Raw genomic sequence first — 18,056 nt, 5'->3', positions numbered from 1 at the left:
CTCGGCGGATGTGGGTTGTTGCTGGCGGAAGCGGAAGGCGCTGAGTGAATGAGTGGGTGGGTTGGTCGGGCGGCTGGTGACGGGCCGCCTCGCGCCCATGTATCCGGCCTCGGCGCGCGACACTCTTCCTTTGGCGCCGGCGGCTGTTGAAACGCAGTTTCCATGTGCGCATCGCATCGGTGGGCCGCTAGCTGAGAGGCCGACTCCACACAGGCAGCAGGGCCACGGGTTCACACATTGTCGTCAATAAAAAAAGGAGAGGCGACGCGACATTTAAAACACAAATAAACATCGATTTTCCTCAAGAGCGCGACAGAGAAACTTCCCATGGATCCGAATAACATTATCGAGGCCCTGAGGGGGACCATGGACCCTGCGCTCAGGGAGGCCGCCGAGCGTCAGCTTAACGAGGTAACGAAACAATTGAAGGCCAGGCCCCGGCGACTGGCAGGTGACCGTGTGCGCTCAGGATGAAATCAAGGCCTGGGACCGACCGAACAGGCCTCGGCGACAGTGCCAGCGCTGCGTGAGCCGCGGCAGACCTTTTGCAAGATGTTGCGCCCGTGTAACCCCTCATGTTTTTGGAATCGGCGATATTGTTAGTGGTAATACGTGGAATCAAAGTTAAACTTGTCGTTTAGGGATTTGTTCTCAGTCCAGGCTATCAATGTCGCGTTTTCTCGTTCACGTATCCAGGGATTATGAGCTTTTAATGCGGACACAGCATTCGTTCCTGAGTTTCGGCAATACAACTGTCCTACTTGCCTGTTAAGCAAAATCATAGTTTTTAACGAATGTTTTCACCACGTGTACATTTCTTTTCTCTCTCGTTTATTGTCATTTCGCACAACTTCCGTCAATGGAACTTTTCCCCGTCTCTCTGTCAACACTTAAATGAGTAAAGAATAACGCTGATAACATGTTTTCCATTGTTCAACAATATAGGCCGGGGTGTTAGTAATTGGGGTAAAATAAGGAAGTGTTAGTTGTCACCGAGCCTTCACTTACAAGTTTGGGTATTTCATTTTTGCAAGTTACCTTTAAAAAAAACCATCTTGATCTCAAGCAAATTCAGTTTCATTCTCATGAGAGGTGACATTTCAGAACTGCTGATTCACAAAGCAGGTGTTGGGGCAGATGTAACTTGTGTTTTTTCGTTATCTCATAAGTTCTAATAGACACTTATTGGGACTCATTGAAATGATGTGGCTTGTCCTTGCGTTTTCTCACACAGAATTCTTCCTCTTTTATTTGGGGATAAAACTCATGGATGCTATTGACTTTATAATAAAATTAACACACCCCATCTCCAAGCAGAGAGGCGAATGATGTTGACTTTTGACCATGAGGATACTTCCTAAATTTGAATGGGCCATTGAGGATGGGAAGCAAGACCGTGATCCCATATATAAGATAAACCAATTAGAAATAAAAACAGGAAATACGGGCCATAAATGGGTCTGGGCAAGAGAAGGAATTAATATATGAATTGACGACTTAAGACATTATTGTACACTTATCCTCTTATTTTTAATCACTTATTATTCCAAGTTCTCAAATTCATTTTCATCGTGAATCAGTGTTTGATGTAACAAATTGTTTTGGAGAATTTTATGGTCCATTGTGTAAAAAAACAATGAATAACGTGCTGATAAACCACCGGTTCATATCTTGCTAAGAACAGAACTAGCCAACAGAATGTAAATTGACTGTAGCTTTTCAGTGAAGGTCATGTTCTAATTTTTAATCAATTATGATAACAGTAAAATTCAATACATTATGTATTTTGGACATGCATTGTATTTTTGAGAGAAAGGGCTGCCTATTTAATAGTTCTCTTGTGTTTTAATAGAAATTGATAAGTGTTGGGTCAACCTGATGAGAAATATATTTTCATGAAAAAGGATTATATTTCAGAACATTATTGGTGCAACCATGTGTTTAGTAATTTTAAACTTAAGCTACATGCTCATTTTTAAATCTGTTAATTCCTATTATTTCCTCTGTTAGACAAGAGGTTTTGTTTTGCCTTGTCATTTGCCTTTATCAATCACCTAAATCTTTTAATGCATATCTGCTTATCCAGTTTTGCGGGTGAAAAACCTATGTCGTAAATTTGTTTAGTATCTGCACAGGTAGTTGATCTGTTTCTAACATTTTCTACATTTCAAGTTCATAAGTGATAGGAGCATAATTAGGCCATTCAGCCCATCAAGTCTACTCTACCATTCGATCGTGGCTGATCGAAATGGCATGTTGGCCTTCATAACAAGAGGAGTTGAGTATCGGAGCAAAGATGTCCTTCTGCAGTTGTACAGGGCCATAGTGAGACCACACCTGGAGTATTGTGTGCAGTTTTGGTCTCCAAATTTGTGGAAGGATATTCTTGCAGTGTAGGTTCACAAGGTTAATTCCCGGGATGGCAGGAATGTCATATGCTGAGAGAATGGAGCGGCTGGGCTTGTATGCGCTGGAATGTAGAAGGATGAGAGGGGATCTTATTGAAACATCAGGGCGCGAAATTAACGGTTGCCCGGGTGCCAATGGCGACCTCAAGTGCCGCCGGGCAACCTAAAAGCCGTGCCTGCTTGGCAAGCACCCGGGACACCTATCGTTCAACTCTGAGCGGGCCCCCCTCTCTATCTCTCACTCTCTCTATCACTCTCCGTGTCCCGGCCACCGGTTCTCCGCTCTCAGTTGGCATGGCCAGTTGCCTTGCACATGCACCCTGCCACGGCATACACATCCTCCTGCACATGAGCACGGCAACTGGTCGGCGTCGGGCACTTTCTCTCTCCCTTTGCATTGTGGGAGATCTGGCTGCCATTGCTGTCCGTTCGTTGCTCGCCGCGACCGCTGAAAACCAATGCAGAATCACTCCCTGGAGCTGGAGTAACTCCCTGGTGTAGCTCTTGCTTCTTGGTTTCCTGGTGCTCCAAAAATATTCCAAATGGAATTTAAACTGGAGTGGACTCTCCACCTCCAAATATATATATCTATGGTATATAGACGCACTGAACTTTTATCTCCTGTTCTGTATTATGTTTACATATTCTGTTGTGCTGCAGCAAGCAAGAATTTCATTGTCCTATCTGGGACACATGACAATAAAACTCTCTTGACTCTTGACTTGGGCTTAAGCAAAAAAGGGTTCTTGGGAAATAAGAACTACCTTAAATTTAGTTGCATCTGGTTGGGTAACCATGGTAGGGTGATGACTATTCCATGCTTTAATTGTGCGGGGGAACTCCATGGAACAGCCAGCATCTCTGGATAGAAGAAATTGTGTGACGTTTTGGGTAGAGACCCTTCTTTAGGTTTCGTCTGGTTTTAGTGTTTTTAGTTTAATTTAAAGATACAGCATGGAAACCGGCGAGTCCACGCCGACCACCGATCACCCATACACTAGTTCTATCCTACACATTAGCGATGTAAGCCAAGAGTGTTTTATTCTCTCACGTCCCAGTTAGAACAATGAATTCCTTACTTGCAGCAGTACAACAGAATATGTAAACATAGTTAAACAATGTTATAAATGAGGAAATAAAACGGTGTATATTTTTATATGTAGAGGTAGAGATAGAGATATATACAGAGACAGGACTATAAAACCCTGGATGCCTGGACGTGACTCAGTCACTCTGCAAGATCGCGAGGGAGAGTCCACGACTCTCATTCTAAGCTGTGAATCAACTGACCTATGAGTCTGCAATGTACTTGCAATAAATGATTTGTTAGCCCTTCATGACAATGCCATGAGTGTTTTGGCCTGCTGCCCTACCTGTGCTTGAAACTGCAATGCTTTATTACGTCCGACTGTGTTTGGAAGGAATAAATGCTTTATTAGGTCCGACTGTTTAGTCCAAAAAACCCACTCATTTTGTGACTTCCACTTAGTGGACAGGTCACGCTGATTGCCTAATTTCCTGTGAGTGCAGAGGTCGCGCTGATTGCGTAATTTCCGGTAAGTGCCGAGGTCACGCTGATTGCGGAAGTGCAGCTGACTGCGGAAGCCTCAAAGTGGAACGGCTGCGCTCAGCCGTGTGAGTATTCAAGAACGTTTACTGCCATATATATGGTGTGTGAGTCAGTGAGTGTGTTTGTGAGTGAGTGTTTGTGTGAGTGGTCTCAGTGACTGAGCTGCCAGCCCAAGAATCCATTCGGCTCACAATGTCCATACTAGCCCTCTGGAAACTAGTCCCTTCAGCCCACAACACCACGCTAGCGCTCCAGAAAGCCCCCCACTGGCCAGCAATATTGGAATTGGTGGAGAGGTGGAGTATTGTTGGGGGACCAGCCCTCCCGTGTGAATATACTTAGTCTAGTATGTGTATATATATATATATATATGTGTGTGTGTATATATATGTGCGTGTGTGTGTACGTATATATATTTATATATGTGTGTTTGTATATATATATGTGTGTGTGTGTATATATATATATATATATATGTGTGTTTGTGTATGTGTGTATATGTATGTATGTGTGCGCGCGCGCGTGTATGTGCACGCGTATATGTGCGTGCGCGCGTGTATGTGTGCGCGAGCGTGTATAAATGTGTGCGCGCGTGTGTATATATATGTATGTGCGCGTATATTTATGTGCTTGTATGTGTATATATGTGCGTGTATGTATATATGTGCGTGTATGTGTATATGTGCCTGTATGTATATATGTGCCTGTATGTATATATGTGCGTGTATGTATATATATATGCGCGTGCGTGTATGTATATATATATGCGCGTGCGTGTATGTATATATATATGCGCGTGCGTGTGTGTATATATATATGCGCGTGCGTGTATGTATATATATATGCGCGTGCGTGTGTGTATATATATATGCGCGTGCGTGTGTGTATATATATATGCGCGTGCGTGTGTGTATATATATATGCGCGTGCGTGTGTGTATATATATATGCGCGTGCGTGTGTGTATATATATATGCGCGTGCGTGTGTGTATATATATATGCGCGTGTGTGTGTGTATATATATATGCGCGTGCGTGTATGTGTATATATATATGCGCGTGTATGTGTATATATATATGCGCGTGCGTGTATGTGTATATATATATGCGCGTGCGTGTATGTGTATATATATATGCGCGTGCGTGTATGTGTATATATATATGCGCGTGCGTGTATGTGTATATATATATGCGCGTGCGTGTATGTGTATATATATATGCGCGTGCGTGTATGTGTATATATATATGCGCGTGCGTGTATGTGTATATATATGCGCGTGCGTGTATGTGTATATATATATGCGCGTGCGTGTATGTGTATATATATGCGCGTGCGTGTATGTGTATATATATATGCGCGTGCGTGTATGTGTATATATATATGCGCGTGCGTGTATGTTTTGAATTGAATTGAATACCTTTATTGTCATTCAGACCTTACGGTCTGAACGAAATTTCGTGCCTGCAGTCATACATACAATCATACAATAATAAACAACAATAAACACAAATTAACACCACCACAGTGTATCCTCCAAGCACCTCCTCACTGTGGTGGAGGCAAAAATCTTAGGGTTACTGTCTCTTCCCTCCTCTTCTCCCTCTGCGCTGAGGCGATTCCCCACCGGGCGATGGCACAACAGTCCCGCGGCTCACCGAACCCCGCAAACGGCCCGGGGGTGGTCGAAGCTGCCGCCCTCCAGTCCAGCGTACGCAGCCGCTGGCCCGCGGCTGAACCCAGGACTCAGGTCACCGCCGCCAGAACGCCGTCCCAGCCACCGGAGGACCGTTCCAGCCCCGAGCCGGATCGCCCTCACGTGAGTACCGTTCTCCCTCGGGCTGGGCCACTCCGACGTGAGTGCCGTTCCACCCTCGGGCTGGGCCACTCCGACGGGAGTGCCGTTCTCCCTCGGGCTGGGCCACTCCGACGGGAGTGCCGTTCTCCCTCGGGCTGGGCCACTCCGACGGGAGTGCCGTTCTCCCTCGGGCTGGGTCACTCCGACGGGAGTGCCGTTCTCCCTCGGGCTGGGTCACTCCGACGGGAGTGCCGTTCTCCCTCGGGCTGGGTCACTCCGACGGGAGTGCCGTTCTCCCTCGGGCTGGGCCACTCCGACGGGAGTGCCGTTCTCCCTCGGGCTGGGCCACTCCGACGGGAGTGCCGTTCTCCCTCGGGCTGGGCCACTCCGACGGGCCACAGCCCCTCACGGGGGAGTCTCTCAGCCCCTCGCCAGGCCGCTCTCACGAGAGCGCAGTTCCAGCCCCGGGCTGGGCCACCCTCACGGGAGCGAGCTCAGGGCGAGTCCTGTCAGCTGCCTCCGGAGTCCCGAGGTCGCCAGCATCGCCATTAGGCCTCAGCGTAGACGGAGGCAGAGAAGGGGGATACGACAAAAAGGTCGTATTCCCCCGAAGGGAGAGACAGCAAGCCCCGTTTCACCCCCCACCCCCACATAAACACGACCTAAAAACCAAAAACGTAACTAGACAAAACGAAAAAAACAACACAAAAAAGTAAAAGCCAAACGGGCTGCAGGCGAGCCGCAGCCGTTCCCAGCGCCGCCACTTCCGGATGTGTATATATATATGCGCGTGCGTGTATGTGTATATATATATGCGCGTGCGTGTATGTGTATATATATATGCGCGTGCGTGTATGTGTATATATATATGCGCGTGCGTGTATGTGTATATATATATGCGCGTGCGTGTATGTGTATATATATATGCGCGTGCGTGTATGTGTATATATATATGCGCGTGCGTGTATGTGTATATATATATGCGCGTGCGTGTATGTATATATATATATATGCGCGTGCGTGTATGTGTATATATATATATATGCGCGTGCGTGTATGTATATATATATATGCGCGTGCATGTATGTATATATATATATATATGCGCGTGCGTGTATGTATATATATATATATATGCGCGTGCGTGTATGTATATATATATATATGCGCGTGCGTGTATGTATATATATATATGCGCGTGCGTGTATGTATATATATATATGCGCGTGCGTGTATGTATATATATATGCGCGTGCGTGTATGTATATATATATATATGCGCGTGCGTGTATGTATATATATATATGCGCGTGCGTGTATGTATATATATATATATGCGCGTGCGTGTATGTGTGTGTATATATATGCGCGTGCGTGTATGTATATATATATATGCGCGTGCGTGTATGTGTATATATCTATATATGCGCGTGCGTGTATGTGTATATATATATATGCGCGTGCGTGCGTCTATGTATGCGCGTGTGTGTTTGCGTGTATGTGTGCGTGTTTGTATGTATATATATGGGTGTGGGTATATATGGGTATGGGTGTGTGTGGGTATATATATGTGTGGGTATATATATGTGTGTGGGTATATATATGTGTGTGTGGGTATATGTGTGTGTGTGTGTGGGTATATATATATATGTGTGTGGGTATATATATATATATATGTGTGGGTATATATGTGTGTGGGTATATGTGTGTGTATGTATACGTATATCTATATGTATGTGTATATATGTATGTGTGTGTGTATGATATATATATATATATATATACACACACACACACACACACACACAATTTCCCCCCTGGGATTTATAAAGTTCTATCGTAAAGTATCGTGTGTGTAGGAAGGAACTGCAAATGCTGGTTTAAACTGAAGATAGACACAAAAAGCTGGAGTAACTCAACAGGTCAGACAGAATATCTGGACAAAAAGAAAATATTACGATTTGGGTTGGGTCTGAAAAAGATTCCTGCACCACTTTGAATGTGGAAGGAAACGAGCACCCGAAGAAAACCCAAGAGATCAAAGGGAAAAGGAGCAAACTCCATACAGACAGCACCCATATTCAGGATCAGTCTCTGGCACTTTAAGGCAGCAACCTTATGGCCAATGTACTGCCCCGAAGTCTTGAACTGAATTAAAACACAGTAGCTGTAAAGGGGGACATAGCGTCACTTAGAGATTTAAGGAGAAAATGGATAGTTTCATTTTTTTTTTAGTAACCAAAGTTATCAACGTATAATTTTTTTGTGTGTTGGAAAATAAAATATAGTGGCACAGCTGGTGGACTTGCTTCCTCGCATGTCAGAGATCTGTGTTCGATCCAGTCCTCGGGCACTGCCTGTGTTGAATTTGCACATTCTCCCTGCACGCATGTGGGTTTCGTCCCACATCCCAAAGACGCATTGGCTTTGCAGGTTAACTTGTCTCTGTAAAATTGCCCCTAATGTGTTGGGAGTGGGTGAGGAAAGTGGGAAAACAGAACTTGTGTGAATGGGTAGACAAAAATGCTGGAGAAACTCAACGGGTGAGGCAGCATCTATGGAGCGAAGGAAATAGGCAACATTTCGGGTCCTGACCCTTCTTCATACTGATGTGAGGGTGGGGTGTGGGGGGGGTGGAAGAAAGAGAGATGCGGAGACAGTGGGCTGAGGGAGAGCTGGGAAGGAGAGGAGAAAGCAGGAACTACCTGAAATTGGAGAAGTCAATGTTCATACTGCTGGGGTGTAAGCTGCCCTAGCGAAATATGAGGTGCTGCTCCTCCAATTTACTGCGGGCCTCACTCTGGCCATGGAGGAGGCCGAGGACAGAAAGGTCAGATTCGGAATGGGAGGGGGAGTTGAAGTGCTGAACCACCGGGAAATCAGGTTGGTTATTGTGAACTGAGTGGAGGTGTTGTGCCAAGCGATCGCCAAGCCTGACCTTGGTCTCACCGAGGTTGATCATATGCTGAATAATCCAACCCCATTTTTGTTTGGAAGTGGAAACAAATAATAGAAATTGCATTCATTGCAACATGTAAAAAGAGTTGAGATACTGTATTATAATTTTGCTACATGTCATTGGGGTATATATCATGTCTTGATTGGTGAATATGTTTAGTTTGTGACTTTATTTGAAGCAGAAATAAAATGTGAATGCTTCATTGAGCATAATTCCGACTGGTAACTAGGCACTTCATCCTAGCACATTATCGCACGCGTCATGCAAGCTGTCTTAAATGACCACCTAAACTGTCATTCGGCAACCTAAAAAGCTGCCTAGGTTGACGGCTGGAAACAGAGGAAAAAAGTTAAGTGAGAGCCCTGAACATATAAGATTATTAAGGGCTTGGACACGTTAGAGGCAGGAAACATGTTCCCGATGTTGGGGGAGTCCAGAACCAGGGGTCACAGTTTAAGAATGAGGGGTAAGCCATTTAGAACGGAGATGAGGAAACACTTTTTCACACAGAGTTGAGTCTGTGGAATTCTCTGCCTCAGAGGGCGGTGGAGACCGGTTCCCTGGATACTTTCAAGAGAGAGCTAGATAGGGTTCTTAAAGATAGTGGAGTCAGGGGATATGGGGAGAAGGCAGGAACAGGGTACTGGTTGTGGAAGATCAGCCATAATCACATTGAATGGCGGTGCTGGCTCGAAAGGCCGAATGGTCTACTCGTGCACCTATTGTCTATTATCTATCTTTCCCTCTCAACCCCATTCTCCTGCCTTTTCCCCATAACCCCTGCCACCTGTACTAATCAAGAATCTATCTGCATTATGAATCTGTGGAATTCATTGCTGCAGTATGATGGCCTCCACAGCATACTGCAGCAATGAATTCCACAGATTCACCACCCTCTTGACTATAGAAGTTCCTCCTGATCTCCTTGCTAAACAATGCAATACAATACAATGCAATACGGGTTTATTCGTCACATTGCACATAAAGTGCAAGTGAAATGAATATGTCAGCAGCGATACAATGAGAAAGAACACATAATACACAATAAAATATTAACACAAACATCCACCACAGCATTCATCACTGTGGTGGAAGGCACAAAAATTGGCCCGTCCTCCTCCATCCCCCCCGTGGTCGGGACCAGAGTCCAGAGCCAGTCCATAGTCGGCTCTTCCCCACCGGAGACCGCGCCTCAGGCTGGTGCAGGCCGGCGGTCGAAGATTTAAAGTCCCCGCCGCGGCCAGAAGCACCGCAGACTGCAGGGCCAGCGGTCGAAGCCCACCTCCAGGGGTGATGGTAAGTCCACGCCGGGCCCGTGGTGGAAGTTGGCCGCGGGCCGGCATTCGGAGCTTCTTCTTCCCCCCGGGTCCCCCACGAGGGATCCCGGGCTGCAGACGCCGCGCCAGCTTGAGCTCTGCTGACCGCGGCTTCAGGCTGCCGGTTGCCACGGGCCAGCGAAACGGAGCGCTCCCCTCCACGCCGAGAGTCCACGCTGCGCCCGCCGCTGAAGCCCCGGGCGCGTCTCCGGGAAAGGCTGCCCGATCCTCGTTGTTAGGCCACGGGGGAGGCGACCTGGAAAAAGTCGCCTCTCCGTGGAGGAGGCGACCAAATCGGTTTCCCCCTCACCCCCCCACACAAGACACACAAAGAAACATTAAAAACATACTAAAAAAAGTAGAAAAAAACGGACACGCTGCTGACAGGGCACCGGCTTGCACCGCCCCCACCGACCCACCGAGTCAAGTCTATTGATATAAATATAAAGGTACGTCCTTTAATATTGAGGCTATGACCTCTGGTCCTAGACTCTCCCACTGGAGGCAACCATCTCTCTGCATCCACTCTATCCAGGACTTTCATTGTTCAGTAAGTTTCAATGAGGTTCCTCCTCATCCTACTAAACTCCAGCGAGCAGAGGCCCAGTGCCGTCAAACGTTTGTCATGCGTTAACGCACTCATGCATGTGATCATTCTCGTAAACCTATGACCCTTCTCGAGCGCCTGCACATTCTTCCTCAGATATGGGCCCCCAATTGCTCACAAAACTCAAAATGCGGTTTGACCAGCACCTTTTAAAAAATATTTTTTTTTAAAAATAAGCTGCGTTTGGAATGGGTTTGTGATGAGTTAGCATCCCTCAAACAATATTATAATTGGAATGACTGCTGATGAGGTTGTTCCTTCCAGTTCAGTATTTCCCGTTGGAAAGTGTACCCGTTTGACAGGATGCAATTTAGTAATGATGTCCAAAAATGAATAATTTGATTACCTTCCACTGTCAGCCTCCTTAATTGATTAATTCTTACTGAATATTTAACACATCTGATTGTTGTAATCATACTTGAACGGTAATTTTAGAAGTAAATTGGAAATATGGCAAATTATATTCCTGAGTATTTGGTTTTAATATTTCATACAAGAAACCATCAATCTAGGAGAAATAAGAACCTTGAAGTGACATTGATTGTTTCACATTTTCAACAATTGTAGCTATGTTCACTTCCAGATTCATTTTAGTTAAAATTGGAGTGAAGGAAAGTGTCTGGTGTAAGTTGTCTTGAAGTGAGTTCAAGGACTATTCAGCTAATTTTGGGAACTAAACTAGCATTACAAAATTTGGTGCAACATTTAGCTGAAGGTAAAAATGTGAGGAATTGAGGAGGAGAGAAATATTTTACTGGTATTGTAGAAGTTGCTCAACTAAAATTAGGGGTATAATGCATTGAGGTTGTAATATATTGTCAGAATGAGTATAAAGGGCTTGGCAACACCTCCAGTTTTCCTGGAAGAATGGTGGGAATGGTATTTGCTGACGTCTTGTTTCACCACTGAATCCTCTATTTTTTAAATATACTAATTTTGATCTATATTTTTGCAATTAGTCATATCATTTGACTATTTTTAATAGATTATATTCTTGGATATTACAGGCAAACAAAGCTGTTACCTTTGTATCAACGCTGCTTCAAATCACAATGTCGGATCAACTGGATTTGCCTGTAAGGCAAGCAGGTATGTGTTTAACTTTCCAGTAATATAGTACGGGAAAAGCCTGAAGATCTAAATTAGATATTCCATTTTTTCTATTGTCTACCTGTTGCATCAGTTTGTGGTCAAAAGCAAGATAATCTGGAACTATAAAATGCTGGGTACAATATTTGAGAAACTAACCAATTGTCTGGGAGAATTATTTCACTTTACCATCTCCTTCTTAAATCATCCCTGTCCAAATTTTCATAATTTGGAGCATTTTGTTTGGTAAAGGATGTTTTCATGTTTGTGTGGGTAAACCCCATTCTGTGCGCACAACAATTAAATACTTTAGTGCAGTATTGGACTGGACACTTAAAAAATAATTTGTTCTTTATCCCTCATTGCACGAATAACAAATAAATTGCCTTTATAAATTGGACTGCTTAAGTTATAACATTGTGATGCAGCAGATTGTGTTGCAACCACATAGGTCAAGGGATATGAGTTGGGTGCTTGCATGTTATCAATACAGATCTTGCATAGTCTCACCATGACCACATGGGGTTCTTCCAGGTGGTCTTGTTTTCTCCCATATCCAAAATATGTGCTGGTAGGTTAATTGGTTACTATAACCAGGTATATCTTTTTTCTTTTAATATTAGGGCTTGTATTTTTTCCAATTAACTGATGTAAATGCCGCGTTAATGTGCCTGTGAATTTGCAGCAAGTAAGAATTTCATTGTTCCTGGTGCATATGACAATTAGATACTCGTGTCTTGAGTCTTAATAATTAATAAATGCCAAACATTAATAAATGCTAAAAACAGCTGAACTGAACCAGAGGTAAAAACAATGTAAAATCAATCCCACTTATTATTGACAGATAAAGATTAAAATGAGATGGGGGCAAAGACATATTAATTCAACACCCATTTTACTTACTGACATAGTCCATTGCAGCACTGACATCAAACAAATTCAGTTCCCAATCCTAATAATCTTAATAATCTGAGTATTCACGTGGGTAGTTTACAACCTAACCGTATGAACATTGAATTCTCCAATTGTCGGTAATTAACCTGGAAAATGAAGCATTCAATGGTTATGGCTGTGACCTTGCTATTGCCTAATTCAATGTACTAATGTGGATTGAGAATTAGTTACTGGACTGAAAGCAGGTGTTTTTTTAAAATTTGTATTTATTTATTTTTTAAAAACAGATTGTCATGCTTTGGGACCATTAGGATTGGTGCTCAAGCACCAGCTATTCATAATCTAACAAATGGATGTGAACATGGAGAGGTGGAAAATGATATTAGGTTGAGAGAATTTCTGCATGCTTTCTTACATTTGATTGTACACAGGGTACGGCATGGCGGTGCCGGAGACCTGTATTGATCCTGATTATGGGTGCTGTCTGTACAGTTTGTATGTTCTCTCCGTGACCTGCATGGGTTTTCTCTGGATGCTCCTGTTTCCTCCATATTCCAAAGGCACACATTTGTACGCTAATTGATTGGTTAAATTGTCCCTAGTGTGTGCAGAATGGTGTTGGTGGGCGGGCATCTCTGATCGGCATGAACTTAGTGGGCCGCAAAGCCAGTTTCCGCTCTGTATTTCTAAACTAAATTAAACTGTATTCCAACATTTCTGACCTGAAACGTTGCCTATATATCTTCTCCAGAAATGCTGCTTGATCCGCTGAGTTACTCCTGCTCTGTCCTTTCTGTGTATGCCCTCCATTGGCTGGAAGAAGTGGATAAAGCAGACAACCATGTCAATGCATGCTAATGTGCCTATAAAACAAACATGTAAATAATGTTGTGAAGCATACGATTTTACTGTCTGCTCTGAAGTCGCCTCTTTACAAATAGATGGGACTGCCAGCAAGTTTTCTCGGTGTCCATGGTTGCAAAGGGGTCAATTTGGGTCCGTTTCCATTTGTGAACTTTGGGTGGAGATATGTTTTTTTCTGTGCTGCTGGGAGAACCACTGTCCTCCTTTAGTTATATATATATATATATGCAAATAAATATGTTACTGAAGTTGAATGTGAGTAGTGAGAAATCGAGGGGGCAAAAACAAATCTTGAAGGCTGAAATATTAGAAAGGCTCAGGTCAGATAAGATTCCTGTGCATCAAACAGGGGAGATGGTCAGAACCTTTTTTTCAGGGTGGAAATGTCTAAGACTAGAGAGCATATCTTTAAGGTAAGAGGGACAAAGTTTAAGAGATGTGCCGGGGATTTTTCTTTTGAGTGCTGGATGCCTGGAATGTGCCACCCGGGGTGGTGATGGTAGCAAATGTGATGGTGTTGTTCTGGAGCTTTTTGATGGACGTGAATGTGCAGGTAATGAAGGGATATGGATCACATGCAGGCAGGAAGCATTAGTTCAAGTTAGCATCAAGATCAGCACTGATATAGTCATAGTGATACAGCAGGCAAATAGGTCCTAATATGCCCCAAGTTCCAATTTACCTGCAATTGGTCCATATTCCTCTGAATGTTTCCTACTCAAATACCTGTCCGAATGACTTTTAAATGCTGTTACAATACTGGCCTCAACTACCTTTGCTGGAAACTTGTTCCATATACCCACCACCCACTGAGCGAAAAAGTTGTGTATCACAGTACTTGTATCAGTAAAAGTTGTGTATCACGGAACACAGTACTTCAAGTGTAGTCTCACCAAAGTTTTGTACGGTTATAAGATCCCAACTTCTGTACCCAATACCCTAACTGATGAAGGCCTACGTACCAAAAGGCGCCTTTACTCCCCTATGATGCCCCGTTTAGGGAATATTATTCGTACAGCATAGAAATTGGTCTTTCGGCCCAACATACCCACACTGACCAACAGGCCCAGCTCCACGAGTCCCACCTTGCCTGCGCTTGGCCCATATCCTCTAAACTGAAGAAGGGTTTCGACCCGAAACGTTGCCTATATCCTTTGCTCCATATATGCTGCCTCACCCGCTGAGTTTCTCCAGCATTTTTGTCTACCTTTCCATGTACCTTTGCTGAACTGTGGCCTGTGCTCCATGGCCCACTCCTGTGCTGTACTGCGTAAAGGTCAACATATTGGGTCAGTGTTCTTTTATCGAAACTGTGAGGATTATAGTTCCGTCAAGCCTTTTTTTCTCTTTCTCTTCCCCATTTTTGTATGTGAATGCTTTTATTTCGAAACTTGTTAATCACTATCTGATTCATACAACCCCAGCACATAATCATCAATTTTGATGGTTGTGATCATCATTGTTGTCATTCAAGATTGTGCTAGTTCCTGCAATAGTGGGCTATTCCAATAGGACCTCAACCACCAAGAGAGAGAGCATCAGGCATGTAGGCACACAACCACATGCAGGATACCCTTCAAGCCACACATCATTTTGACCGAAGTATATTGCTTTTGTTAATAGGTTGATCCCTGAACTCCCTCCCCAAGAGCATTCATGCAAGACACCAGACAGCAGACACTTGAATTTTCTGCACATTTCCTCTGGACCAGTATTCATCAGGGTGTTTTCTCTAGAAAGACTGCAGTCAACCAAAGGCAAATGGGGCTAATGCAGATGGGCATCTTGATTGGCATGGACAATTGAGCTGTGGACCTGTTTCTGTGCTGCATGACTGCGCTGCTTCAAAAAGATGCCTCGTCAGCAATGTTCACGCCCTGAGAAATAAATGAAATGCTGAAAAATGATTGATTTGAAGTTGATTTAAAAAAATAATAATTATAGGATCTCTAACTGTTGCACAGTACTTTGAATAAGCAAATTAGTTATTACATAAGGATTTGCAGTTTATTTCAATTTCTTAAAAGTTGTGTTTTTAATAAAACAGGTGACAGAATACGTTGAGAAATACGAGATTGCATCGTCTGGGCATGTTTTCCCTGGATCAAAGGATACTACATAAGACTGGCTTAGATAGGGTAAAAGATGAGGATCTCTTTTCTCGTGGTGGGGGCATCAAAATAAGGTGTCGTTTTAAGGTTAGAAAAGGTGGTTTTAAAGGGGATTAGATTTTTTTTGCAGATAATTTTTGCCATCTGCAACTCATTACTAGCAGAGATGAAGCAGATACATTTGCTATGTTTAAAAGGCCTGCAGACATGAACTTAAATAGGCATGGTGTAGTAAGATATAGAGCTAATGTGGGCAAAATAATTTTTGGGGGCAAAAAGGTTAGCATGGATGTGGCGGGCTGAAGAGTCTTTTTCTGCACTATAGAAGTTTGACTATATAGAATGAGGATCTTTTCATTATTACTTGTTAGCAAAGACTGATTTCCTATTTTGATCTTATTGCTCTACCTTGTTAGTAGTTCGCTGGTTTGAGGGGACTGGCCCATAATACAGGCAGGTCTCGAAATTAGCGGTTGTCCGGTTGCCAATGGCAGCCCACAGTCCCACCGGGCAACCTAAAAGCCATGCCATTTTGCCTGGTTTGGCAAGCACCCGGGACACCTGAGCGGGCCCCCTCTCTATCTTTCTCTCTCTATCTTTCTCTCTCTCTCTGTCTCCGCCCGCTGTCCGTGTCTCGGGTCTCCGCCTGCTCCTCGTCCGCCGGCACGGCCGGCCGCCTTACACATGCGCACAACCACGGCCAGCACCAAAGATCCTATAGCGAGGATCTTTGGCCAGCACATCATCGGCCGTGGTTGTGCACATGTGCCGCCCTGCACATGCGCACTGCCACTGCAACTGGTCGGCGTCGGCCACTTTCTCCCTCCCTTTGCATGGTGGGAGATCTGGCCGCCATTGCTGTCCACTCGCCGCGACCGCTGAAAACCAACGCAGAATCACTCGTTCGAACTGGAGTAACTCTTGCTTCTTGGTTTCCTGGTCCTCCAAAAATATTCGAAATGGAATTTAAATAGAATTTAAACACCACCACCAAACTCTGCTGGGACTTAAACAAAAAAGGGTTCTTGGGGAAAAAAAGAGCTACCTTAAATTTAATTGCTTCTGGTTGGGTACCTATAGTAGGGTGAAGACTATTACATTCTTTAATTGTGCGGCAGAACTGCATGGAGCAGTCAACATCTCTGGATAGAAGAAATTGGGTGACGTTTTGGGTAGAGACCCTTCTTTAGATTTCCTCTGGTTTTAATGTTATAGTTTAATTTAAAGATACAACGTGGAAACAGGCCCTTCGGCCCACCGAGTCCACGCCGACCACCGATTACCCGTACACTAGTTCTATCCCACACATTAGCGACGTAAGTCAAGAGTGTTTTATTCTCTCATGTTTAATTGAAATCCTTACTTGCAGCAGCACAACAGAATATGTAAACATAGTACTCTGTAAACAATGTTATAAACGAGAAAACAAAACAGTGTATATTTATATATGAATATATAACTATACACACCCACACACAATTTCCCTCCTGGGATTAATAAAGTTCTATCATATCGTGCGTGTAGGAAAGAACTGCAGATGCTGGTTTAAACTGAAGATAGACACAAAAAGCTGGAGTAACTCAACAGGTCAGACAGAATCTCTGGACAAAAGGAAAATATTCCGTTTTGGGTTGGATCTGAAAAAGGTTCCTGCACACCTTTGGAATGTGGAAGGAAACAAGAGCACCCGGAGAAAACCCATGCGATCAAAGGGAAAAGAAGCAAACTCCATACAGACAGCACCCATATTCAGGATCAATTCCAGGTCTCTGGCAATTTTAGGCAGCAGCTTTATGGCCAATGTACTGCCCCATAGTCTTGAACTGAATTAAAACATACATTAGCTGCAAAAGGAGGACATAGCATCACTTAGAGATTTAAGACTGAAAATGGATAGTTTCTTTTTTTTTTAGTAACCAAAGATATCAACGTATAATTTTTTGTGTGTTGGAAAATAAAATATAGAGGCACAGCTGGTGGACTTGCTGTCTCACACGCCATGGATCTGTGTTCGATCCTGTCCTGGGGCACTGTCTGTGTTGAATTTGCACATTCTCCGTGCAAGCATGTAGGTTTCCTTCCACATCCCAAATATGCATTGGTTTTCTAGGTTAACTTGGCTCTGTAAATTTGCCCCTAATGTGTAGGGAGTGGGTGAGGAAAGTGGGATAACCGAACTTGTGTGAATGGGGAGACAAAAATCCTGGAGAAACTCAGCGTGTGAGGCAGCATCTATGGAGCGAAGGAAATAGGTGACCTTTTGGGTCGAGACCCTTATTCAAACTGATGAGAGGGTGTAGGGGGTGGGAAGAAGAAAGGAAGAGACGGAGAGAGTGGGCTGAGGGAGAGCTGGGAAGTGGAGGAGAAAGCAGGGACTACCTGAAATTGGAGGTCAATTTTCATACCGCTGGGGTGTAAACTGCCCAAGCAAAATATGAGGTGC

General features: G+C 44.0%; 1 protein-coding gene across 2 annotated transcripts in view; it reads left to right on the top strand.

Annotated features, from left to right (window-relative positions):
- The window catches only part of ipo7 (importin 7), a 66,283-nt gene continuing 48,227 nt past the window's right edge, over positions 1-18,056 (top strand). For both annotated transcript variants that reach the window (XM_033038967.1, XM_033038966.1), the window contains exons 1-2: positions 1-411; positions 11,663-11,744. In XM_033038967.1, coding sequence (XP_032894858.1) covers positions 328-411; positions 11,663-11,744 — 166 coding nt within the window. In that variant the 5' untranslated portion in view covers positions 1-327. The remainder of the gene's footprint in view (positions 412-11,662; positions 11,745-18,056) is intronic.

The sequence above is a fragment of the Amblyraja radiata genome, chromosome 20 (genome assembly GCF_010909765.2).
Source record: "Amblyraja radiata isolate CabotCenter1 chromosome 20, sAmbRad1.1.pri, whole genome shotgun sequence".
NCBI classification, from domain to species: domain Eukaryota; kingdom Metazoa; phylum Chordata; class Chondrichthyes; order Rajiformes; family Rajidae; genus Amblyraja; species Amblyraja radiata.
Note: the sequence above shows the minus strand (reverse complement) of the source record. Positions and strands in the feature narration are given on the sequence as shown.